General features: G+C 50.7%; 1 protein-coding gene across 1 annotated transcript in view; it reads left to right on the forward strand.

Moving 5' to 3' along the window:
* Positions 1 to 19,867, forward strand: part of SHC3 (SHC adaptor protein 3) — a 108,908-nt gene extending 89,041 nt beyond the window's left edge. Inside the window, exon 12 of the mRNA XM_072841507.1 lies at positions 12,705 to 19,867. Coding sequence (XP_072697608.1) covers positions 12,705 to 12,833 — 129 coding nt within the window. The 3' untranslated portion in view covers positions 12,834 to 19,867. The remainder of the gene's footprint in view (positions 1 to 12,704) is intronic.
* Positions 19,868 to 20,206: the final 339 nt, after the last annotated feature.

The raw sequence follows: 20,206 nt of genomic DNA on the forward strand, positions 1-20,206 counted from the left end.
AACATGGCCCAAGTTTCTACTTATTTAGTGTTAAGATGTCTCTTGTTAGTATTTAAACATTTTCTCCAGAAAGTTGTGTTTCTTTTGTTTGGTTACTTCCTAGAGAGTCTGGTTTTAATTCTTGTTGTAAGTGGTGTGTTGTCACTTCGGCTACGTTTTCTCAAGAGTGAATCCTTCCGGGAGAGGAATATGGTATGATCTTGTGCCCAGAAATCTTGCTGACTGCAGCAGTTTTTCTGGAACAGCGGCCAGGCTGTGGCGAACACCGATAGCTGTGTGCCCTGCCTTCCAGGGCCCCAGCCTGCAGGATGGTCTCTCCCCAACCATGCTCACCAGGTGCCCCTGGGCGTTGACCTGGAGAGGGCGCCTTGGTCGTGTTCCCTGCCTGGGAGGGGCTTGTTGGAGGCTTTGTTCCATGAAGGATGATGTAAGCTTTTGGTAGATTGTCTTCATCAGCCCAAAGGATGTCACTCCCTCACTCATTCACTCACTCAACAACTGTACACATCATAGCTACCAAATCCAGGCACTGGTTCCGACACCAGGGCGACGTCCGTGAACCCGTTACAAGACACGATGTGTGCTGGTGTGGAATTTGTACGTATTAATCACCAAATTACTCCCGTCATGGACATTTGTCAAATGCTTCTTTGGCATCGTCTGAAATAATGTAATAATAACGTGGTCTTACCCCAGGTCTGTGGACGTGGGGATTTGCACAGGCAGGTCTTTCAGATGCTCCATCCTGGCATTAGCCCGTCTTGGTCCTGACCAAGCCCTTCTTGGTCCTAAGTGAGGTCGAGTGTCATCATCTTTGCTGCCTTTTGCTTGTGTTACTCATCTGGTTGGGGTGTCAACAGTATAGGGTTATGTTCATGTCTTACAGAGAAGGATTCCATCCCGTGGTATCTCACATAGGATCCTCCAGAGAGCCCCTATTCCTGCACCGTGATTTATCTTGACCTGAAAGCCCTTATCACAAACAAGCACTCATTTATTTGTTAACCTGCTTATCAGTTGGTTCCCCCTCTAGACTATCATTGTGTCACGCCCGCACCTAGAACAGTGCCAGGCATGTGGTGAGTGTTCAACACACACGTAGCAGGTGAAGGCACAGGTGGATGTTGGGCTTTCTCGGAGCTGAGCGCCCAAAGGCCACGTGGTGCTAAGCAGGTGCTACTGGCAGGTGTGTCATCACAGATAAGCTTTCCTGAACAGAACCTGTGCAGAGCGGTTTCCATGGGCAAGGGCTGCTACGAATTCATCTCTGTTCTCTGAAAGAAGATACCCAAGCAATTCTATGAGAATATAAAGATTTTAGTTGAAACTTTCAGGTATTTTTTTTTTTAAGATTTTGTTTGAGAAAGAGAGAAAGCACTAGCAGGGGGAGGGGCAGAAGGAGAAGCAGACTCCCCGCCAGCTGAGCAAGGAGCCTGACATGGAGCTCAATCCCAGGACCCCAGAATCATGACCTGAGCTGAAGGCAGATGCTTCACTGACTGAGCCATCCAGGTGCCTTTACGTATTTTTTTTTAACATGAGAAATTCACAATTTACCTAAGTTATACCATCTCATAGAGTGAAGACAGCTAATAGTTTATTACTCAGTCTTTATGGACCAAAGGATGATTAAGGAAAGACAAGTATGACTATTAATATCCACTGACACACGGGAGGCAGGATAGTGCAGAGAATGGGAGGGGGGAGCCAGGTGGTGCTTGTGTGCTTGCACCAGGTGTTTATACCTCAACCCCAGGCTGTGTTGTCGACGCGGCTTTAATTTCAGAGGAGAAATTTGTGGGGCCGCTGAGAAAATCTGTAAGTCACACCTACTAATAACAGTCCTTTGGGGAGGCTTTCTGCTGGGTCCACGGATCTTGTTTAATTGATCCAGTGAAGGGGAGCTTCAGCCGAGAAAGACTTAATCACAAATGTAATGTCGCTTCCTTGCTGTTAGGACACCAAAATAGACGATGAACACATTCTCTTCAATATTTATTCATCTGATTTTCATGGTAATTGGTTGGTCCCTGACTATAAAGGGGGAAACTTGGCAGAGCAGATTACTCAGAGAAATAAGGATGCAGAACAGTTCTGAGTCTAAATTTACTGCAGAGTGTACCAACCTGTGCGCCTTCCCACTGCACACGGATGGAGCAGGACGGGGGCTCCTGGGGTCGCTGGGGTCTTGGGGGATGGGGAGGGCTGTGGCGGGGCTCCTGAGGCCCCAGGCAGGGGTGTGGCAGCTGCTGGGCCGATGCTGGCGCCAGGCTCTGCAGGAGCAGCTCCGGAGATGGAGGCTGGAGTTTTCTCTGCAACATCTTCTCCATCACTTACTCAACCCTCTGGAGTCTAAAGTCCTCTCCGAGGCTCCTGTCCTGGATTCATCCCTTTGGCCAGAAGGGTCAGCAGAGTGGGGGCGGGCACCTGCTTGGGTTTGGGTGGGCAGCTGGCACACCTGCCCCAGGGCTGGTGTTCCATGGGCTTCCCCAACGTGGTCCCGGGGCGTGGCACACATGAAAGCGCAAGCTGGGCTTTGCATTCGGGCAACTGTCCAATACCCTACATTTATTAGGATTTTATTTTATGCTGACAGTAATTAAGAAAACAAATGCCACCCCCATCTCTCCACTTTAAAAAGCCTTGTTATTTTAAAATTCCCTTTGTCTCAGGCAGGCTAGGCTGTGCTGAACCAGCAAATGAAATGGAAAGTCTCACTGGTTTGAGCCAAGGGGGCTGCAGCCCCCACTTACCCATGCGGCCGTGTGTTGGGAGGCTCTCCTGCCCCTTGGGTCCTTGGTTGGGGGCTTCGGGTCCTCAGTGGGACCTCTGTGTCCCCGGCCTGCCTTGCCAGCCTGGAGGCTCCAAGGAGAGGACAGGGATGGAGAGAGCAGGGCTACCAGTGACCTTGTCCGGGACGCCTGGGCTCACGGGGACCTGACTGCAAGGGTGGCTGGGGCCTGGGGCCACCTTGTCTTAACTTTTTATCAACCTAACACCTGCAAAGTGTAATTGCGCTGCCAGGTGTTCGGGAGGCTTTGTGAAGGGACAGCCCCGGAGCCCCTTACCCCGTCCCAATGCTGAGGGGCAGGCACTGCTGGGCTCTGTTCTGGGGTGCTGTTCTGGTGCTCAAACTGCTTTTTGACTGGCTTCATATATTACAGGGTCTTTTCTTGATGTTTCCTCTGAAGACTAACGGTTAGCCCGTTTTTCAGTTTTTGACAAGTGTTCCCATTTTGCCAGGTCGTGTCTGCACCTGTAAAGATCGCAGGCCCGTGCTGCTCCGGCAGCATGGGTCCCTTCCCTCTCACCTGCCCCCGCTCCCCGTGCCGTCAGCATTGCTGGAATGCACAGAAGCAGACGCAGTAGAGTCATGCATTTCCATGTACCTACCATTTGCTGCAAAACTTACCAGTATTGTTCTGATCTCGCTTCACCCCATCCCTTTTGAGGGGGGATATTTTCTTTTATTATTTTATTTTCTTTTATTTAAATTTAATTTGCCAACATATCATATAACAACTAGTGCTCATCTCATCACGTGCCCTCCTCCTGAATGCCCATCACCCAGTCACCGCATCCCCGCACCCACCTCCCCTTCTGCAGCCCTTTGTTTCTCAGAGTCGGGAGTCTCTTGTGGTTTGTCTTCCAAGGGGGGATATCTTCTGAAGGGAAAGGACAACCTTCTTCGCCGTGACTTGAGAATGCCTTGCTCAAAGGCTCCATCACTCTGGGCACTTGAGTGTGAGTGTCATGCCCTCGAGTGTCCTGTGCAGCTACCGGGACCGGGTCTTCCTCCCCTGCCCCTCAAATGCGCCCCGGCCACCTGCTCCCACAGGCCCCCTTCCTGCCCAGTGGCTGCGCCAGGAACGCCTTGACCAGGAGGATCCGTTCAGAATCCCGCCCTGCTCGGGGCTGTGCCGTGTCTTCAGGTCCCTCACCCTGGCCCCCTCCTCAGTTCTGTTTTCTGATGCTTCCCTGCAGCTGGGGTCAGGTTGTATGTTGGGGCGTCAGGGTCACAGAGGCACTGCAGCGTGTGTGTCACTGGCCCCACTCGCTGGAAGTGGTGCTGGCAAGTGCTCCCTCGGGTGCTGGATGGGGGGAGGGGGGGCGAGGGGCTGGCTTCTCCCCTGCACACTCTCCCCTTCCCGTCATTATTAAATATTTGAGGGAAGGCACCTTGAAACTACGTAAATCCCCCCTTCCCAGCCAAACTTTCAACCTGTTCATGAATTTGTCTTCACCAGTGCCGCTCACCGGGTTATCACCGGCTGCTTCATTTGCGTCTGTGCTCTTATGAGCGGGTTTCGGTTTCTGACGTGTCCTCATTCTTTTGCACCTTCCTCCTCGAAGCACGTGACAGGATGATGGGATCATGGTCCCCCGCTGCCGTCCCATGACTGGCCACTTCTCAGAAGGAACCATGACCTAGTTCTTTTTCCCGGGGGGACCAAGATGTGCACGTGGGGTGTGTTTGCTCCTGCACCTCGAGATGGACATATTGCTGTAGATGCCTGCGCGCGTGCTCATCCGTGGCCATCTCTGTGTCTGCGTGTGTTAGAAATCCTACGCTCACAATAATTCTTTCAATTCCAGTCTGATACCAGAGTTCGTCCCACTTTTTTCTTTTTCTACATTTGTTAAAGATTTTTTTAAAGATTTTATTTATTTATTCATGAGAGACATAGAGAGAGAGAGAGAGGCAGAGACACAGGCAGAGGGAGAAGCAGGCCCCATGCAGGGAGCCCGACGTGGGACTCGATCCCGGGTCTCCAGGATCACGCCCTGGGCTGAAGGCGGCGCTCCACCGCTGAGCCACCCAGACCCCTCTTTTTCTACATTTGTGACTCTTCTCCAGCAATGAGAAGCCTGACCTCTTAGCCTCCGTATTTTCACCTCTTTGGTTAACTCACCTATGTGAGTTAATACACCTCACCACAGCCTCTGTCTCTCCCCTGGTGGACGTCACCCTGACCCTGTGGAAGTGCCAGCTTCTCGGCCCAGGGTTCTTCCTGGGCTCCCTGTCCCCCGGAGCGTGCTCAGACCACCCTGCCCCAGCCCTGATGCCCACGCAGGTGGCCCACCCCCACCTGGCACCCCACACCTGCCCCGTGGTGCCCTCCTGACTCATCCTGGACTCAGGTCTCCCATGGGAGGACCAGCGGGGCTGCCCCAGCCTGTCTCCCTCAGCCTTTGGACTGATTGTTCATTCAGGAAAGAGCGGGAATGGGGAGCATAGGGAGGGAGGAGCTTTCGGAAGCACATGATAGCATCTCCAGGCACCGAGCCGATCCTCCTGTGAATACTTCAGCGTGATCTCCACCAATCAGGACGTTTAAGCCACAGTCATACAACAGCATTGTTATAGCCGACAAAACTAAATTTAGTTACTTAACGTATTCAGATTTCTCTGATTATCCCAAAGATAGTCTTTGTATAGTACGTGTGTTGGAATCAGAATTCAAACAGGGTCCATGTGGTACATCTTGTTCTACTTCCCCTGTTTGAGCGATGAGATACTTATTTGTAGAATTATCCCACATTATGATTTGGGTTGCCGTGTCCCTGGGGCCTCATTTCACTTCTTCTCTGACCCCCTCACCCTGGATTTTCTATAAACTGTTGGACACAGAATCTTTAAAAACAGCCTTATTGGGCTATACTGTATATTCATACTCGTTTCACGTGGAGCAGTCAGAGTGCTCTAGAACATTCGCAGATGGGAGCATCCATTACCACAGTCAACTTGGAACATGCTCATCATCTCCAAGATGAATGCCATAGCGTTCACCCATCACCTCACCAGCCTCCCATGCCCTAATCCCATAGACCCCTGAGTTCTTCCCTCTGCACAGAATCACATAAATACATAGATTTTTGTGACTGACCTCTTTTACTGAGTGCAGTGTTTTCATCCATGTTGTAGCATAGCACATCCTTCCTTCCTTCATAGCCAACCCATGCTCCACTTACAGACGGTGCCGCGGTCTGTCTTGTGGCAGGTCTGCTGATGGGCACTTGTATTATGAACAATCGTGCTGCAAACATGATGTCCGATTTCTGCATGGACGTATGTGTCCATTTCTCTCAGAACGTATGTATCCATTTGCCTCAGAGTGGATTTGTTGGGTCATGTGGTGATTCTGTAACCTGTCACTTGAGGAACCATCACGCGGTTTTTCAAAGCAGCTGCTCCTTTTGATATTCTGACTTTCAGTGTGTGAAGGCTCTCATTTCTCTACACCTGCTCCTACCCTTGTCATTATCCAGCGTTTTGATTCTAGCCGCCCTCGTGGGTGTGAAGCCGTACGCCATTGTGATTTTGACCTGCGTTTCCCTGATGACTAATAATGTCAAGCTTCTTTTCCTGTGCTTATTGGCTTTTTATGTATCTTCTTTGGAGAAATGTCTATTCAAATCCTTTGTCAATTTTTTTCTTCCTTCTTTTCAAAAATTTTCTTTATTGTGGTAAAATACGTATAACATAAAGTTGACCACCAAAAACCAGTTTTAACTGCACAGTCCAGTGGTACTGTGTGCACAAAATTATATGGCTGTCCCCACCATGCATCTCCAGAACTCTTCTCTTCTTGCAAAACTCATTAAATAACTCTCTGTCCCCTCCACCCCCAGCCCCTGGCATCTACCATTCTACTCTCCATCTCTATGAATGTGACTCCTTGAAAGACCTCACGTTAGTGTAATCACATAGTATTTGTCCTTGTGTGACTGGCTTGTATCACTCAGCATAGTGTCCTTATTAGGGTTCATCCTCACTGTAGCAGGTGTCAGATCTCCTTCCTTTTCAAGAATGCATATAGTTGCATTGTATGGGTGGACCACATTTTGCTTCCCCATTCATTAGTTGATGGACACTTATGTTGCTTCCACATTTTAACTATTGTGGAAAGGGCTGCTATTTTTAAAAAAGATTTTATTTATTTGTTTGTTTATTCATTCATTCATTCATTCATTCATTCATGAGAGACACACAGAGAGAGGCAGAGACATAGGCAGAGGAAGAAGCAGGCTTCCTGCAGGGAGCCTGATGTGGGACTTGATCCTAGGACCCCAGGATCACGACCTGAGCCAAAGGCAGAAGCTCAACCACTGAGCCACCCAGATGTCCCCAAAATGCTGCTATTAACACAATATACAGATATCTCTTCGAGACTCTGCTATCAATTTTTCAGGTATCCACATAGAAGCAGAATTGCTGAGTCATATAATTCATTAACAATTTTTTTTTTTTTTTTTTTTTTTTTTACAAACCATCAGTTTACAGTGGCCACACCATTTTACATTCTCACTGAGCATACACAGTGCTTCCAGTTTCTCCTCATTCTTGCCAACACTTGTTTTCTGCTTTTTTGGGTAGTTAGCCATCCTGACAAGGGTGAGGTGAGATGTTATTGTATTTGCATTTCGCTGATGATGAGTGATGTTGAACATGCACTTATTGTTCATTTGTGGATCTTCTTTGAAGAAATGTCAGTTCAAGTTCTTTGCCCATTTTTAAATCAGGTGGTTTGTTTTTTATTGCTGAGTTTTATAATTTTATATATTCTGGATGTTAATCCCTTGTTAGACGAGATGCACAATTTACAAGTTGATCCCCCCATTCGGTGGGTTGCCTTTTTACTCTGTCGATAGTGCCTTTTAATGCACAAGACACGACAATTTTCATGAGGCCCAATGTCTCTGGTTTTTCTTTTGCTGCCTATGTGCTTGGCACCATATCTAGGAAACCACTGCAAATTCATTGTCTTGAAGCTTTTGCCGTATGTTTTCTTCTAAGATTTTTTGGTCTGATATTTAGGTCTTTGATCCATTTTGAGTTAATTTTTACCTATGGCATTAGCTATGGGTACTTCATTCTTTCATATGTGGACATCCAGTCTTCCCAGCACCGTTTATCAAAAAGATTGTTCCTTTCCTTTTGAATGGTTATGGCTCCCAAGTCAAAGATCCCTTGGCTGTATATGCAAGAATTCATTTCTAGGCCTTTTCTTCTTTTCCACTGACTTATATACCTGTCTTTATATCAGTACCACACTGTTTTTATGACTGTAGCTTTGTAATTAGTTTTGGAATCAGGAAGTGTGAGCCTTCAACTTTGTCAAATTTATTGGTCCTTTCAAAGAACCAGCTTTTGGCTTCATTGATTTCCTGTATTACTATTTTCTGTTTATCTCTGCTTTAATCTTTAGGCTGTCCTTTTTCCTGCTTGCTTCAGGGCTAATAAGCTTCCTTTTTTTAGTGTCTGAAGGTGGGAGGTTAGGTTATTTGTGAGTTTCTAAATTTTCCACCTGCTGTTGGGGAAAACAAGTGCTCATGTGGGACAAGGTGTTGATGGGAAGGATGTAAATAGTTGGCATACAAGGTTACAGGACTGACTCTTGGCATTGCAGCCCCCAGGGTCTGATGTGAACCTGGAACTGTGTCCACTCGGTCTAGAAAGGACCCAAACTTCACTTTTATTTAAAATCAGTGGGGGAGGCCAGGCAATGTGGCTGGGTGAGTCTATATCCCACTTGGGTTAGTTGTATTTGGGCTGGGGCCCCTGGGGGTGGAGGGTCTACTGGTGGGTCCAACCCAGGCTGAGATATTAGACAAAGGGCAGCAGGTCTGAGTGTGCAACTTGTTGCAATGGAACCAGAGTTTAATCAGCAAACATCACTGTCTGATGGCTTTGCGCAAGCTAGTGTGACCTTTTGGAAGAGAACGGATGTAATTATTCTGTTGTTGGTGGAGTGTGCTTGTTGATACACAATCTCTAAATGGTATTTCTAAGTCCCGGGCCCCTGATTTAAATGTTCTGCAGGCAGGTCGAGCCCACCATGCCTGAAGCAGAAGGTATGGGCCCCACTCCCTTGCCCACTGCCCTGTGGATTCCTTCCCATGCCTTGCCCCACCCTCAAGCTTTAGCCACGAGCACCTTCCTCCTCATGCATGTGTAGTTTATTTTTTTGAGGTTTTGCTTATTTACTTGAGATAGAGAGTGAGAGAGCATGCAGGAGTAGGGGAATGGCAGGCAGAAGGAGAGGGAGAAGCAGACTCCCCACTGAGCAGGGAGCACAGCCCAGGACTCAATCCCAGGACCCTGAGATCATGATCTGGGCTGAAGGCAGGTGCTTAACTGACTGAGCCACCCAGGTGCCCCTCATGCATGTTTAGTTTTATAAGGAACCACCAAACCATCTTCCAAAGTGGCTGTACTGTTTTTACAGTCCCACCAGCAGTGAGGAGAGTTCTCACTGTTGCACATCCCCTCCAGTACGTGGGGCTGTCGGTTTCTGAATTTCAGCCATTCTGGTAGGTGTGTAGTGGTGTCTTGTTGCTTTAATTTGCATTTCTGTGATGACATGTGATGCAGAGCATCTCTCCATGTGCTTGTTTGCCATCTGCATGTCTTCTTTGGTAAGATCTGATTGTTTTCTTGTTGTTAGTGTTAAGAGTTCTTTGTATATTTTGGACACTAATTCATTATGAGATGTGTCTTTTGCAAATATCTTCTCCCAGATTCTGGCTCGTCCTCTCACTCTCTTGACTGTTACTTGTAGAGCAGCATTTTTTAATTTTAATGAGGTTCATCTTGCTATTTCTTTCATTCTTGAATCAGGCCTTTGATGGCATATCTAAAAAGTCACCACCCAAACCACAGTCATCTAGACTTTCCCCTGTGTTATCTTGTAGGAGTTCTGTGGTTTTGCATTTTACATTAAGGTCTGTAATCCATTTTGAGTTAGTTTTTATGAAGAGTGTAAGGTCTGGTCTAGGCTTTTTTTTTTTTAATGTGGACACCCAGTTGTTCCAGCACCATTTATTGAAAATGCTATCTTTGTCTTTTATTTCCTTTTTTGGCTTATAACTAGGACTTCCACTATGGTGTTGAAAAGGAGTGTGAGGCAAGACATCCTGGCCTTGTTCAGGAGGATGTTAGTGGTAAGATTTTTATAGGTGTCTTTATCAAGTGGAGGAAGTTCCCCCTATATTCCTGGCTTACTGAGAGTTCTTATCATGAATTGGTTGAATTTGTTAAATGCCTTTTCTGTATCTATTGATATGATCATGCAGCTTTTTTTGTCTTTAGCCTAATGATGTGATGGATTGTGTTAATTGACTTCTGAGTGTAGAAGCAGCCTTGCATACCCAGGATACATCTCACTTGGCCATGGTATGTAATCCTTTCTATACATCGTTGGATTCAATTTGCTAATGTTCTGTTGAGGATTTTTGCATCTGTGTTCACAAGAGATGTTGGTCTATAGTTTTCTCTTCCTGTAGTATCTTTGTCTGCTTTTGATATTAGAATAATACTGGCCTCATAGAGTGAATTAAGTAGTATTCCTTCTGCTTCTGTCTTCCGAATAAGATGGTAGGGACTTGGTACAATTTCTTCTTTAAGTGTTTGGAAGAAGTCACCAGTGAACCCATCTGGGCCAAGTGCTTTCTGTGTTGGCAGATTATTAATGATTGATTCAATTTTTTAAATAAACAGAGGCTTATTCAAACCATCTATTTCTTTTTGTAAGAGTTTTGGGAGGTTGTATCTTTCAAGAAATGGGTCCATTTTTATCTAGGTTATAAAATTTGTGAGCCTAGAGTTGGTTCTAGTATTCTTTTATTATTCTTTTAATGCCCACAAGATCTGTGGTGATAACCCTTCTTTCATTTCTGACATTAGTAATTTGTGTCCTCTCTCACTTTTTCTGAGCCTAGCTAGAGACTTATGAATTTTTATTTACCTTTTTGAAGGACCAGCTTTGGGATCATTGATTTCTCTATTGATTTCCTCTTTCCAGTGTTGTTGGGGCTCTGTTTCTGCTCCAATTTTTTATTCTTTCTTTCCTTCTCCTTACCATGGGTTTAATTTGCTCTTCTTTTTCTAGTTTTCTAAGGTAAAAGCTTAGATGATTGATTTCAGATCATTCTTTTCTGACCCACATAGCAGGGGGGTCCATACAGACACCTCTGTGGGCTGCAGGTTCTCTGGGCAGGAGCCAGACTGGAGTTTTAGCAAGTATTTATGGAAATGGAGTGAACTGGCCTACTTCCTTAGGCAGTAAATTTATATGATTTGCCTCTTCTGTGTGCCTTTGTTTGCATGTGTGTGTGTTTATAGTAGCCAGCCTACGTCCTCCAGAGATGCTGACCACTGGGCTCTCAGCTTGGGCGGCATGTTGGAATCATGGGGGTTTCATGAAACACACTGGGGGCCAAGCCCCTTCCTGAACTCCTGGGGATGCTGGCCTGGGCATGGGGCTTCCTGAATGCATTCAGGTGGTTTGGATGTGAGCCCAAGTTGACCCTTGTGTCCCAGACACTTCCCTGCCATAAATCCTCAAGCACCCCTGTTGCCCCAGAGTTTAAATGAGTGTTAATCATAAGAAGTAGGAAAAAGAAGTCAACATACAGGCAACACCCCAATGGTAGTCTCAAGCTGAGCTATTCCTGCCCCTCACCTCCAAGAAAGGGGCCTGTCCATGCCACCCCAGGATCTTTCTGGGGTGAGAATTCTAAAGAACTCAGGAGGATTAAAGAACTTCAATGAAAAGATGCCCAAAAGGTTTCTTTGTGAATGTGCCCATTAGGTTGCCTCCTTGGTGAGCAGCTCTATGCCCAGGAGTTGGGAGCTGTGGCCCGGTGGGTCCTTGCCCCTCTGGTGCTTACAGAGATGGGTGGGGATGGTGTCCTGCCTCAGAGTGGGACCCCAGGAGAGGGAAACATCCTCATTTCAAAGCCTCTGCTGTTGCCTTTGTCGGTAGAGCCCAGAGCATATGGCCCAGGGGCTTTGATGGGCCTACCTGGGGTATAGACTTGGAGCAGGAATGAGATCAGGGCAGAAGGCTCAGAGATCAACATCCCATTGGTGGGCCAGTGGAGCAGGAGAGACAAGAGGGTCACATTAGGGGTAGGGGTGAGGATACTGGCACAGGTAAGGGAGGAGGAGCATAGATGTGCCCTCAGAGTCCCTGAGGGAAAAGTGGGGGAGGGCTATTTGCCCCAGGGGAGGGATGGCTCCCAGCAATAAGGCTGGAGAGAGAGGTCAGGCATGCAGGGCATCCCAGAGCCATTGGGAGGGCTAAGGGCCCGGAGGGTAGCCGGTGTAGCCAGGCACGGGCTTCCTGCCCCATCTCCCACCCTCCTCCAAGGAACAGGCCTCAGGGGGATCCTGTCCAGACCAGACTGGGAGACTGCTCCTGGTCAGGCTTCATCTGTCTTCTTCAAGTGGAGTCTACACAGGGCCTGTAACAGCTCAGGGACCAGGGCACAGGCCCAGTGAACAGAAGGAAGTGGTGGGCCTCCCCCCTCACCCCTAGGTGTTCACTTGCTCAGGAGAAGCTGGTGGGCAGTCATGGTTCAGGTTCCAGAGCCGCACGGCCAGCAGTGTGTGATGCTGCCCCTGCATCCCCGACAGGCTCACCCTCTGGTGGGAGGGGCTGTGGAGCAGGAGAGAAAACACTGGCAGGTGGCGGGGGTGGGGGGGTGGGGGAGAGGATGGTTGGGGAAGGTGGGTAGCAGGTGACCCGCTGGACTGAGCGGCCGCTGACGATGACGGGGGACTTTGCAGACGTGTCTCTGAAAGAGTGGGGATCCCCGGGGAGGTGCCGCTCCAGGTCCCAAGGCCTGGCTGGCTCTGAGCACGTGTCCTCTGTCATCCACCTGTGTGTCATGCTTTCCTGACCTCTGTGTCCCTCCAGATCCGGACGAAAGACAGGGTCTTTGACAGCATCAGCCACCTCATCAACCACCACCTGGAGAACAGCCTGCCCATTGTCTCTGCCGGAAGCGAGCTCTGCCTCCAGCAGCCGGTGGAGAAGACCCTGTGACCGGCCAGCCACCCTGTCCTGACCTTGCGCCGGTGGTCAGGAGACCTGGTTCTTCCCGGGAAATGGGTATGGGGGGTTCCGGAGACTCGGGCCACTGCCCACAGGCTTAGAGCCTCATCCAAATGCTCCAGGAGGAAGGTGTCTGGAAAGTGCAAGTTTCATAAACTTGTTCCGATTTTCTCCTGTGCATATTAAAGGTGTACATACCTATACATCCTGTACAAATTATCCCTCTATATTTATATTTTTTAAGACTAAGAAAGATGTAAGACTAATGTTCTGTGCTGTATGTTTTTAATGGGGAAAAAAGTTTGACTATAGTTGTCCGGGTTAAAATTTAATTCAACTGACCCATTCTACTGAGAAATTCCACTAGGAAGGTGTCACCTGCAGTTTTACCTGATAAGCACAACACGGGGACAAGGAGCAGGAGGACTGGTCCTCAGTGCAGAGCCATAGCAGAAGAAGGCGGGATGCCACTCAAGGGAGTTTAGCTCTGCACGTAAAGCTCCAGGAACTGCTGGTCCAGGTGGTTGCTGCTCCAAGTTGCTGGCGCTCCTGCTCCTCCGTGATGTTGCCTCCACCCTCCATCCCCAGACCGTCCCCGTCACACCTGTGTGCTCGCGGAGCAGGTGGTTCCCGTGCTGTTCCGGGTGGTTCCGAGCACAGGAATGCTGGCCTCCTTGACCACAGTTGTTCAGGGGTTCATCAGGATCTGTTTGACTGACACATGTGGCACAAGATGAGCCTCCACGACCGAGATCTGAACTGGCCAACATTTCCCTTGTTTTCATCTGTGTGCGGAGGGCTGCTTGGGGCAAAGCCATGCTTCCTGGGTCCTTCTAGCCAATACGATGATGGCAGGTTGCTGGGGTAGCTGCTAGGAATGTGCCCCCATCCCTGGCATCCAATAGGGAGAGATGCATGTGTATGAGCTGCGTCAAAGGCAGATGTTAACACGAGCGCTTGATCCGGGACTCTTCTTGCTCTACGTTTGCCTCGGGTTGGTGACTCAGGAGTGTGGGGAACTAGTTGAGGTTTTGTCTCTCGAGTGGTTGGTGGGTAAAGGATCTGCTGTCTCTACAACAGATTTCCCAAGTGCTCTGTGGAAAGGGCCCATACCCCTGGCATCCCTTTGTCTGGGTTCCTTCCTTTGAGCTAAAACACTCTGATTTCTTACCTGATCATTCGGTGTCAACAAGGTTTCTGACTTAAAAAAAAAAAACAAAAAACAAAAAACACCTGGGTTGAGCTTACCTGGTGACTTGACACATGCTGTCTTTTAAAAGCCAGAAGCTTCCATTCGTTGGTTGGTGCCCAGTTGTGGGCACCACAGCCTAGGCTCCCATCCCGTGCAGTCCCTCAGCAAGTGGCAGCCTGGGTCAGTGCAACGGGACTTTCTGCACACTTAACAGCAGGTCGGTAATAAATTCTGTGCTTCAAGAATGAGGCGTTAAGGGTAGATTTTACAAACTCTGAGGAGTAAGAATTCTGCAAAGTTAGACCAAATGAACCTGATTTCTGTTCCTAGGGTGTGTGTGTGTGTGTGTCCAGGATGGAAGATGGGGTGGAGCTCATGGGCAGGAATGGGTTGGGCAGGTCCACAGGTTTTGTGTGGAGCCCTCTTAGGACTTTTTGTCCTTCGAGGGTCCAGGAATCTAAGACGACAGTGGCTTAGGCTTCTAGAATGTTCCACTGTGCATTCGAACTAACCTAGGACCACCTAGCTCTTCCTAGAGCAGTTCTGGTTTCAGCCATGGCACAGACACCATGCCCCATGTTACCCAGAAGTAGTGGGAGCTGAACAGGGCTGGGGCAGCAGCTGGTGGGGTTCCTGCCCTGTGGTGATATAGACGGGGGGGTGGGGTAGCTATGGGAACTGCCCTGTGTCCCATCCCCTGCAGCCCCGCAGCCCTGTACACACACACACACACACACACACACACACACACATCCCACCCGCGTGTGCAAGTGTCCACACATATAAAAATGCATAAAACAACTTCCCTCTCAACGGCCTGCGAGGCCCAGCAAGGGCATCTTAAGCACGCACCCCAAATGCTAATGTTTAAGGGCGAAGTAGGAAAGGCTGGTGAGGGACCCTGAGCCCCGGGACATTGACCTGCCTCCTCTGCCCTCTCGGGGAGGCCAGAAGTGAGTGGTCTGCAGGTGTGGGAGCTCTTGCTGTGAAGTCACTGGTTAGCGCAGTGGTGGTAAGCAGTATAGATCACGTTTCTTTGCATGAGAATCCATTTAGAAAATTAGAAATATTGGGGGGAGATCAAATTTTGTTTCAATTTTAATTCAAAATGTGTACTTTTGAGTTCAGATTCCAGGATTGCTTATAATAACAGCATTGCTGTTGGGAAACTGTGCTCCTTCGTAGCCACCGGGGCGCCCTGCAGACCTGGCGGACGGCTGCCACTCCCTTGCCCGTGTCCCCCGCCATGTGATGTATGGTGTGGCTTTAGGGGTCACCTCAGCTCCCCCGCAGTGCTGTGTGATAGGCACTATGGGGAGCCTCACTTGCTGGTGGAGAAACTGAGGCACAGTGGGCGGGCAGAGCTGTTGTGCCCCCTGCACGTGTCCGGGCACCGCCGTGTGCCTGCAGCTAGGATTCCTGGGCTAAGACGGGTCTCACCCTGCGCAGCCTGGGGCCCCCCTGCCTAGTCAGACTGCATCTCTGCCAGGGCAGGGCTGCGTGTTCCGGGACCTCTGAGTCCCTGGCTACGTACACTGCTCACTGTGCCTGGACCCCTGGAGCCCATGGTGGCCTTGGGCCCGCTGCTCCCCAGGGGCCCCTGCCTCTCCGCCCAGGCCTCTGGGTGTGCTGGGAGTGTACGGCAGGTCAACATGGGCCCTGGAGACCCCTACCCCCCACCGCCACCCCCCTCACCCTCGTGTGTGCATTAGTGGCATTTTCAAGGGCCGTCCTTGCCCCACGAGAGCCTAGGCATTCCCCGTGGGGCTGTTCCCAGTGGTGCCAGCGAGCTCTGATGCTCAAGGCCCCGAGGCACTCATGTCTGATGGCCGACACGTCCTAACATCTCCCCATTGCGGCCGATCCCAACTCTGTCCCCCCAGAAGCCGCCACTCTTGGGCTTTTCATACTTGAGACGCCACAGGACCCAGGGGCCGCTTTGCTGTGACCTGGGTTTCATTTGAACAACCATCTGTTTAGCGCTGTCTCGGGGGTTTGGGAGGCTGGGTGGACAGGAGCCCTGGTGCAGGACATTTGGTGTCCCAAGGGGTCATAAGGAGGAAGGCAACACGGGTGATGCCCCATGAAGGCAGGAGAGACCAAGCCTGTGCCAAGGGCAAGGCCTGGCTTGGGAGGAGTGGGCAGGGCAGCCGTCAGGGTGGCCCCCGAGGGCCTGCGCTCCGATGCTCGCCACTGCCTCCTGGCTCCGGCCATCCTGGGCTCCTTAGATGGAGAGCTCCCTTCAGGTGCTGCCTGATGCCTGGTGGCTCCTTCACATAAGTGACACATACAAACTGATGTCCTGGTCCTTCTTTGCCTGAATGGGTCCCTAGGTGGAGGCATTTCCTGCGAGATCACAGGCCTCTGTCAGAGCCATGTGGCCACCCGCTTGTCGTTCGGTGTCTCTGGGCGGTGGCCGGCCTCCTGCACCCCGCTGCTGTGAGATGGAGCGGGAGGTGCCAGCGAAAGGACAGAAACAGGAAGGACAGGTGCTTCCCAGGATGCTGCATGCACAGGCATGATGGTTCTCTCACCGCCCGCATACGTAGCACACCTGGGGTCCATTTGAGCCCTTCTGTGGGCAGTGTGATAGGCTGATTGGAAAGGGGACGGAGATTGTGGAAATACTGCACTGGGTCACGATATGTCACAGACAAATTTTGGTCATGAGTTTTAGGATAATATCTGGCTCTGTAGTGAAACTTTAAAAATGGGTCCTGAGAATGATGAATTGGAAAAACCACTTTACAGGAAGGTATTGTGAACCTGGGTGTGCCGGGGGCCCCCAGAAGATGACCAGCAAGGGAGTGTTAGAGGATCGTGAAGCTGCAGAAGCCCCTTTCAGTGGGGCACCTGAGGCCAGGTGACCCGCTGGAGTGTGGTGACAATTAGGAGCACAGAACTTATTAGGGTCCTTTACAGTTCGCGTATAAAGCTCAGCCCCTGGTAGAGAACGACACATAGCTCTTCCCTCCTCATTGGGTTCGCATTTATGCTCATTCTTTTTGCAAAATATATAAAGACGGGAGTCCTACATGGACAAGGAAGTGTTTGGGGCTCTTCAGAGACAGACTCCTATAGGGCAAGTCACCACCATGTAGAAGACTAAGGTCACCAAGGCTCTGAGGGACAGCAGGAGACAGGCCCGGGCACATGTCAGTGCTCACCCAGCAGCGCCTAGCCACTGGCCCATCGCGGGTGGGGAACAGGCCCTGTGCACACCTGAGCCGGGGATCCTGGGCAGAAGGACAGGCTTGCAGGCTAAGCGGGCCTGCAGGCTAAGCGGGTCTGCAAGGGGCCCACAGGCCCCACCCCAGGAGTCTGTGCAGGGCCCAGGAATTTGCATTCCTAGTAAACTGGGCAATGCTGGTGGCAAGTGTGGACTTTGAGGACCACCACCAGGTGCGGTCCCCCGCCAAACTATGGCTTGCTGAGGGCTTCCCCCACCGCCCCCCCGCCAAACTATGGCTGTGTTTTCCCACCACCTCATGTCATGGAGCCCAGAGTCTGTGCTCTGAGTTTTAAAAGTGGAGGATTAATAAGCATTTAAAACTCCATGCAATCACTGCTGGCAGATAAAATGCCATCTGCCAGCCACAATTTATTTATAATGGGGTTTATACATATTTATAAGTTTGCAAGCAACAAATGCACAGTTTTAAAACTGGCACATTTTATAGCAGCCAGGAAAACTGCAATTTTATACCAGGACTTTGAATGTCAATCGCGCACATGCACACATACCTATGCTGATTGTGACGGGTGTGCACCTGTGTGTGCGCACATGCAGCCTGGCCACGAGGCTTGCGCCTCAACACTCCTCCCCGCGCTTCGGTATTTCTCATCAAGAAGGACACGCAGAAAGTTAAACAGATGTGAAGCATTTGGGGACTGCAGGTCCTGGCCTCTGCAGACACGGCGGGGCGGGGGGGGGGCAGGCTCCTGAATGCTGTAGGACGTGGGACCCACCTGCAAATGGAGCAGGAGCAGACAGGAGGGCCACAGGGGCGGGGGGCCGCTGTGGAGGTGACACAGGGGCAGCAGGGGAAGACGAGGCCAAGAGGGCAACGGTGCAGGAGGAGGGAGACAAGAAGGAGGGTCTGGGGACAAGCAAGTCCAGCCTCACGTCCTGCTTCCACCTGGCAGCATGCAGCGCGGGTCAGAGGACAGAGAGGAATGACGAGGGGCCAGCGTGGAGAAGCTGTCCCCAGCAGGTGCGCTGGGCGTGAGCATCTGCCTGGGCACAGCCATGTGCGCTGCCTGGCTTGTAAGCATTTCCGACCAGCCCCCTCTTGGCCTTGTCTGTGCGTTGGTTCCTGTGTGGCAGGCACGGTGCTGGGCTCCTGGTAGGAAGCGGACATGCACAGGGCGTGACAGTGCAAGAAGCCTGATGGCTGGCGTGGTCAAGTGCAACAGGGCCACGGAGGCCGGGGCTCCCAGGTGGGCCTGGGGAGTCTGCAGGTTTTACGAGCTGGGAAGTAGGTGGGAGGAAGGCAGGGTAGAGGGTGTGGGGGGTGGGGGGCAGGGAACGAAGGACTCCCTCTGGCTCCTCACCTTCTGGAGGACTGGGAGGACCATTGTCATTCAGGGAAGCACCAGACGTGAGGCTTCCACTAGGTCACTTCCTGTGTGGTTGCTTCCTCATGCAATGTAGTGGGGAGAAATCCGCAAGTGGTCCTGTGTGCCACAGCCGACAGCTCGCGCTCACACGGGACATTTCTCCCACAACCAGATTTTCTACCTAAGCAGCCATCAACACAGCAGAAACATCTGTGGGCATATCCATCCCTGAACACTGAATTAGCTTTTTCTGTAATGACCGTGTGTCGGTGGCAAGTGGAATGTTCTCTGCTCATTTGCCTTTTGAATAAAACTCGTTCCAGAATAAATATCGTTAAAAATGAAGTATGTGGATGTTTCTGTGCATTCAGAATTAAACATCTGATGTTAAAAATCCAAGGATTAAGAGGGAACTCCGTGTAGAATTTCATGTGTCACGATGTTTCTTACTCTTTGACGAGTATTCGGATGGCAAAGTTATATCTGCTGATAAATATTATTTGAGAATTTTGTGTTCTGTCTTCCATCAACTTCTGTGGAACAAATAAGGATTGCCGGGAAGGTGTCTGTCTGTCTGGGGATGTTGCTGATTCATCACTTTATTCCGCATGGATGCTGGAACGGCATTTGGATTCCAGGGAGCGGAATTACCAAACCGATCTCAAGCTTTCCATGCGCCGTTTCGTGCAAACTGGGGACGCCCAAGCCGTGTCTGGGGGACAGAGCAGAGGCTCCACAGCTCGGCGGGGAAGGGGGCAGCTTCCACAGCTTCCTTCCCTCTGCGAACCCACTTCACTCCTTCAGGAAGTGATGTGGCTTCAGTCAGGGCCCCGTGTGCCTGGGGGCGGCCACCGAGCAGAGGGGCCACGTGGAGTCCCCCAGGGTCCCTTCCGTCGCCCGGGGCTCGTGTGGGCCATGCCACCCTTGTCCTTCTCACTGGTTAGCAGAAAATGTGCCTTCATTTTGGGGATCACGGTGTGTGCATTTCTGACTCTGTAGCAAACCCTTTGATGTTTTGACTTCGATACGAAGAAATATTTGGGTGTTCAGGTTTCGTCCTCGTGGAGACAATTTTGAAGCATGGACTTGGTGACACTGAGATGTTTTCTATCCCACGCGCCCTGTTTTGTGTCTGTGAAAGGCTCCTTACCGGCGCAGAACCCGCGCCCCCCTCCCCCGGGTCAGGGGTGCAGAGAAGCAGCCGAGATCTCTGGTTCACTGTTTCAATGATCGTCGGTGTAACTGTGAGCAATAAAGGATTGTGTAAAAAGTCTTCTGCGTGGGTGGTGGACCTTGCTTTGCCTCACGAGGGCGGGGAGGGCAGGTTGGGACCTTCCCATAGGGAGCAGGTACCCTGCCATCCCCAGACACCCCGGTCGCCTGCCATGCTTCACCCTTCGGCCCATGGTGCCGGGGGCGGGGGGCGGGAGGGCCTGGCAGCAGCAGAGCTGGTGGGGTGGGGGTCACGGCTGCCTGGTGGCCTGGGGCACAGTCCAGGGCGCGGCGGGCTGTGGACCTCGCCAGGGCTGTGAGATTTCTCCATGAACATCAGACCAGACCAGTTAGGGTGAATGCAGGCCTCACTCTGGGATGGACGTGCATGCACACGCAC

The sequence above is a fragment of the Canis lupus genome, chromosome 1 (genome assembly GCF_048164855.1).
Source record: "Canis lupus baileyi chromosome 1, mCanLup2.hap1, whole genome shotgun sequence".
In the NCBI taxonomy this organism is placed as follows: domain Eukaryota; kingdom Metazoa; phylum Chordata; class Mammalia; order Carnivora; family Canidae; genus Canis; species Canis lupus.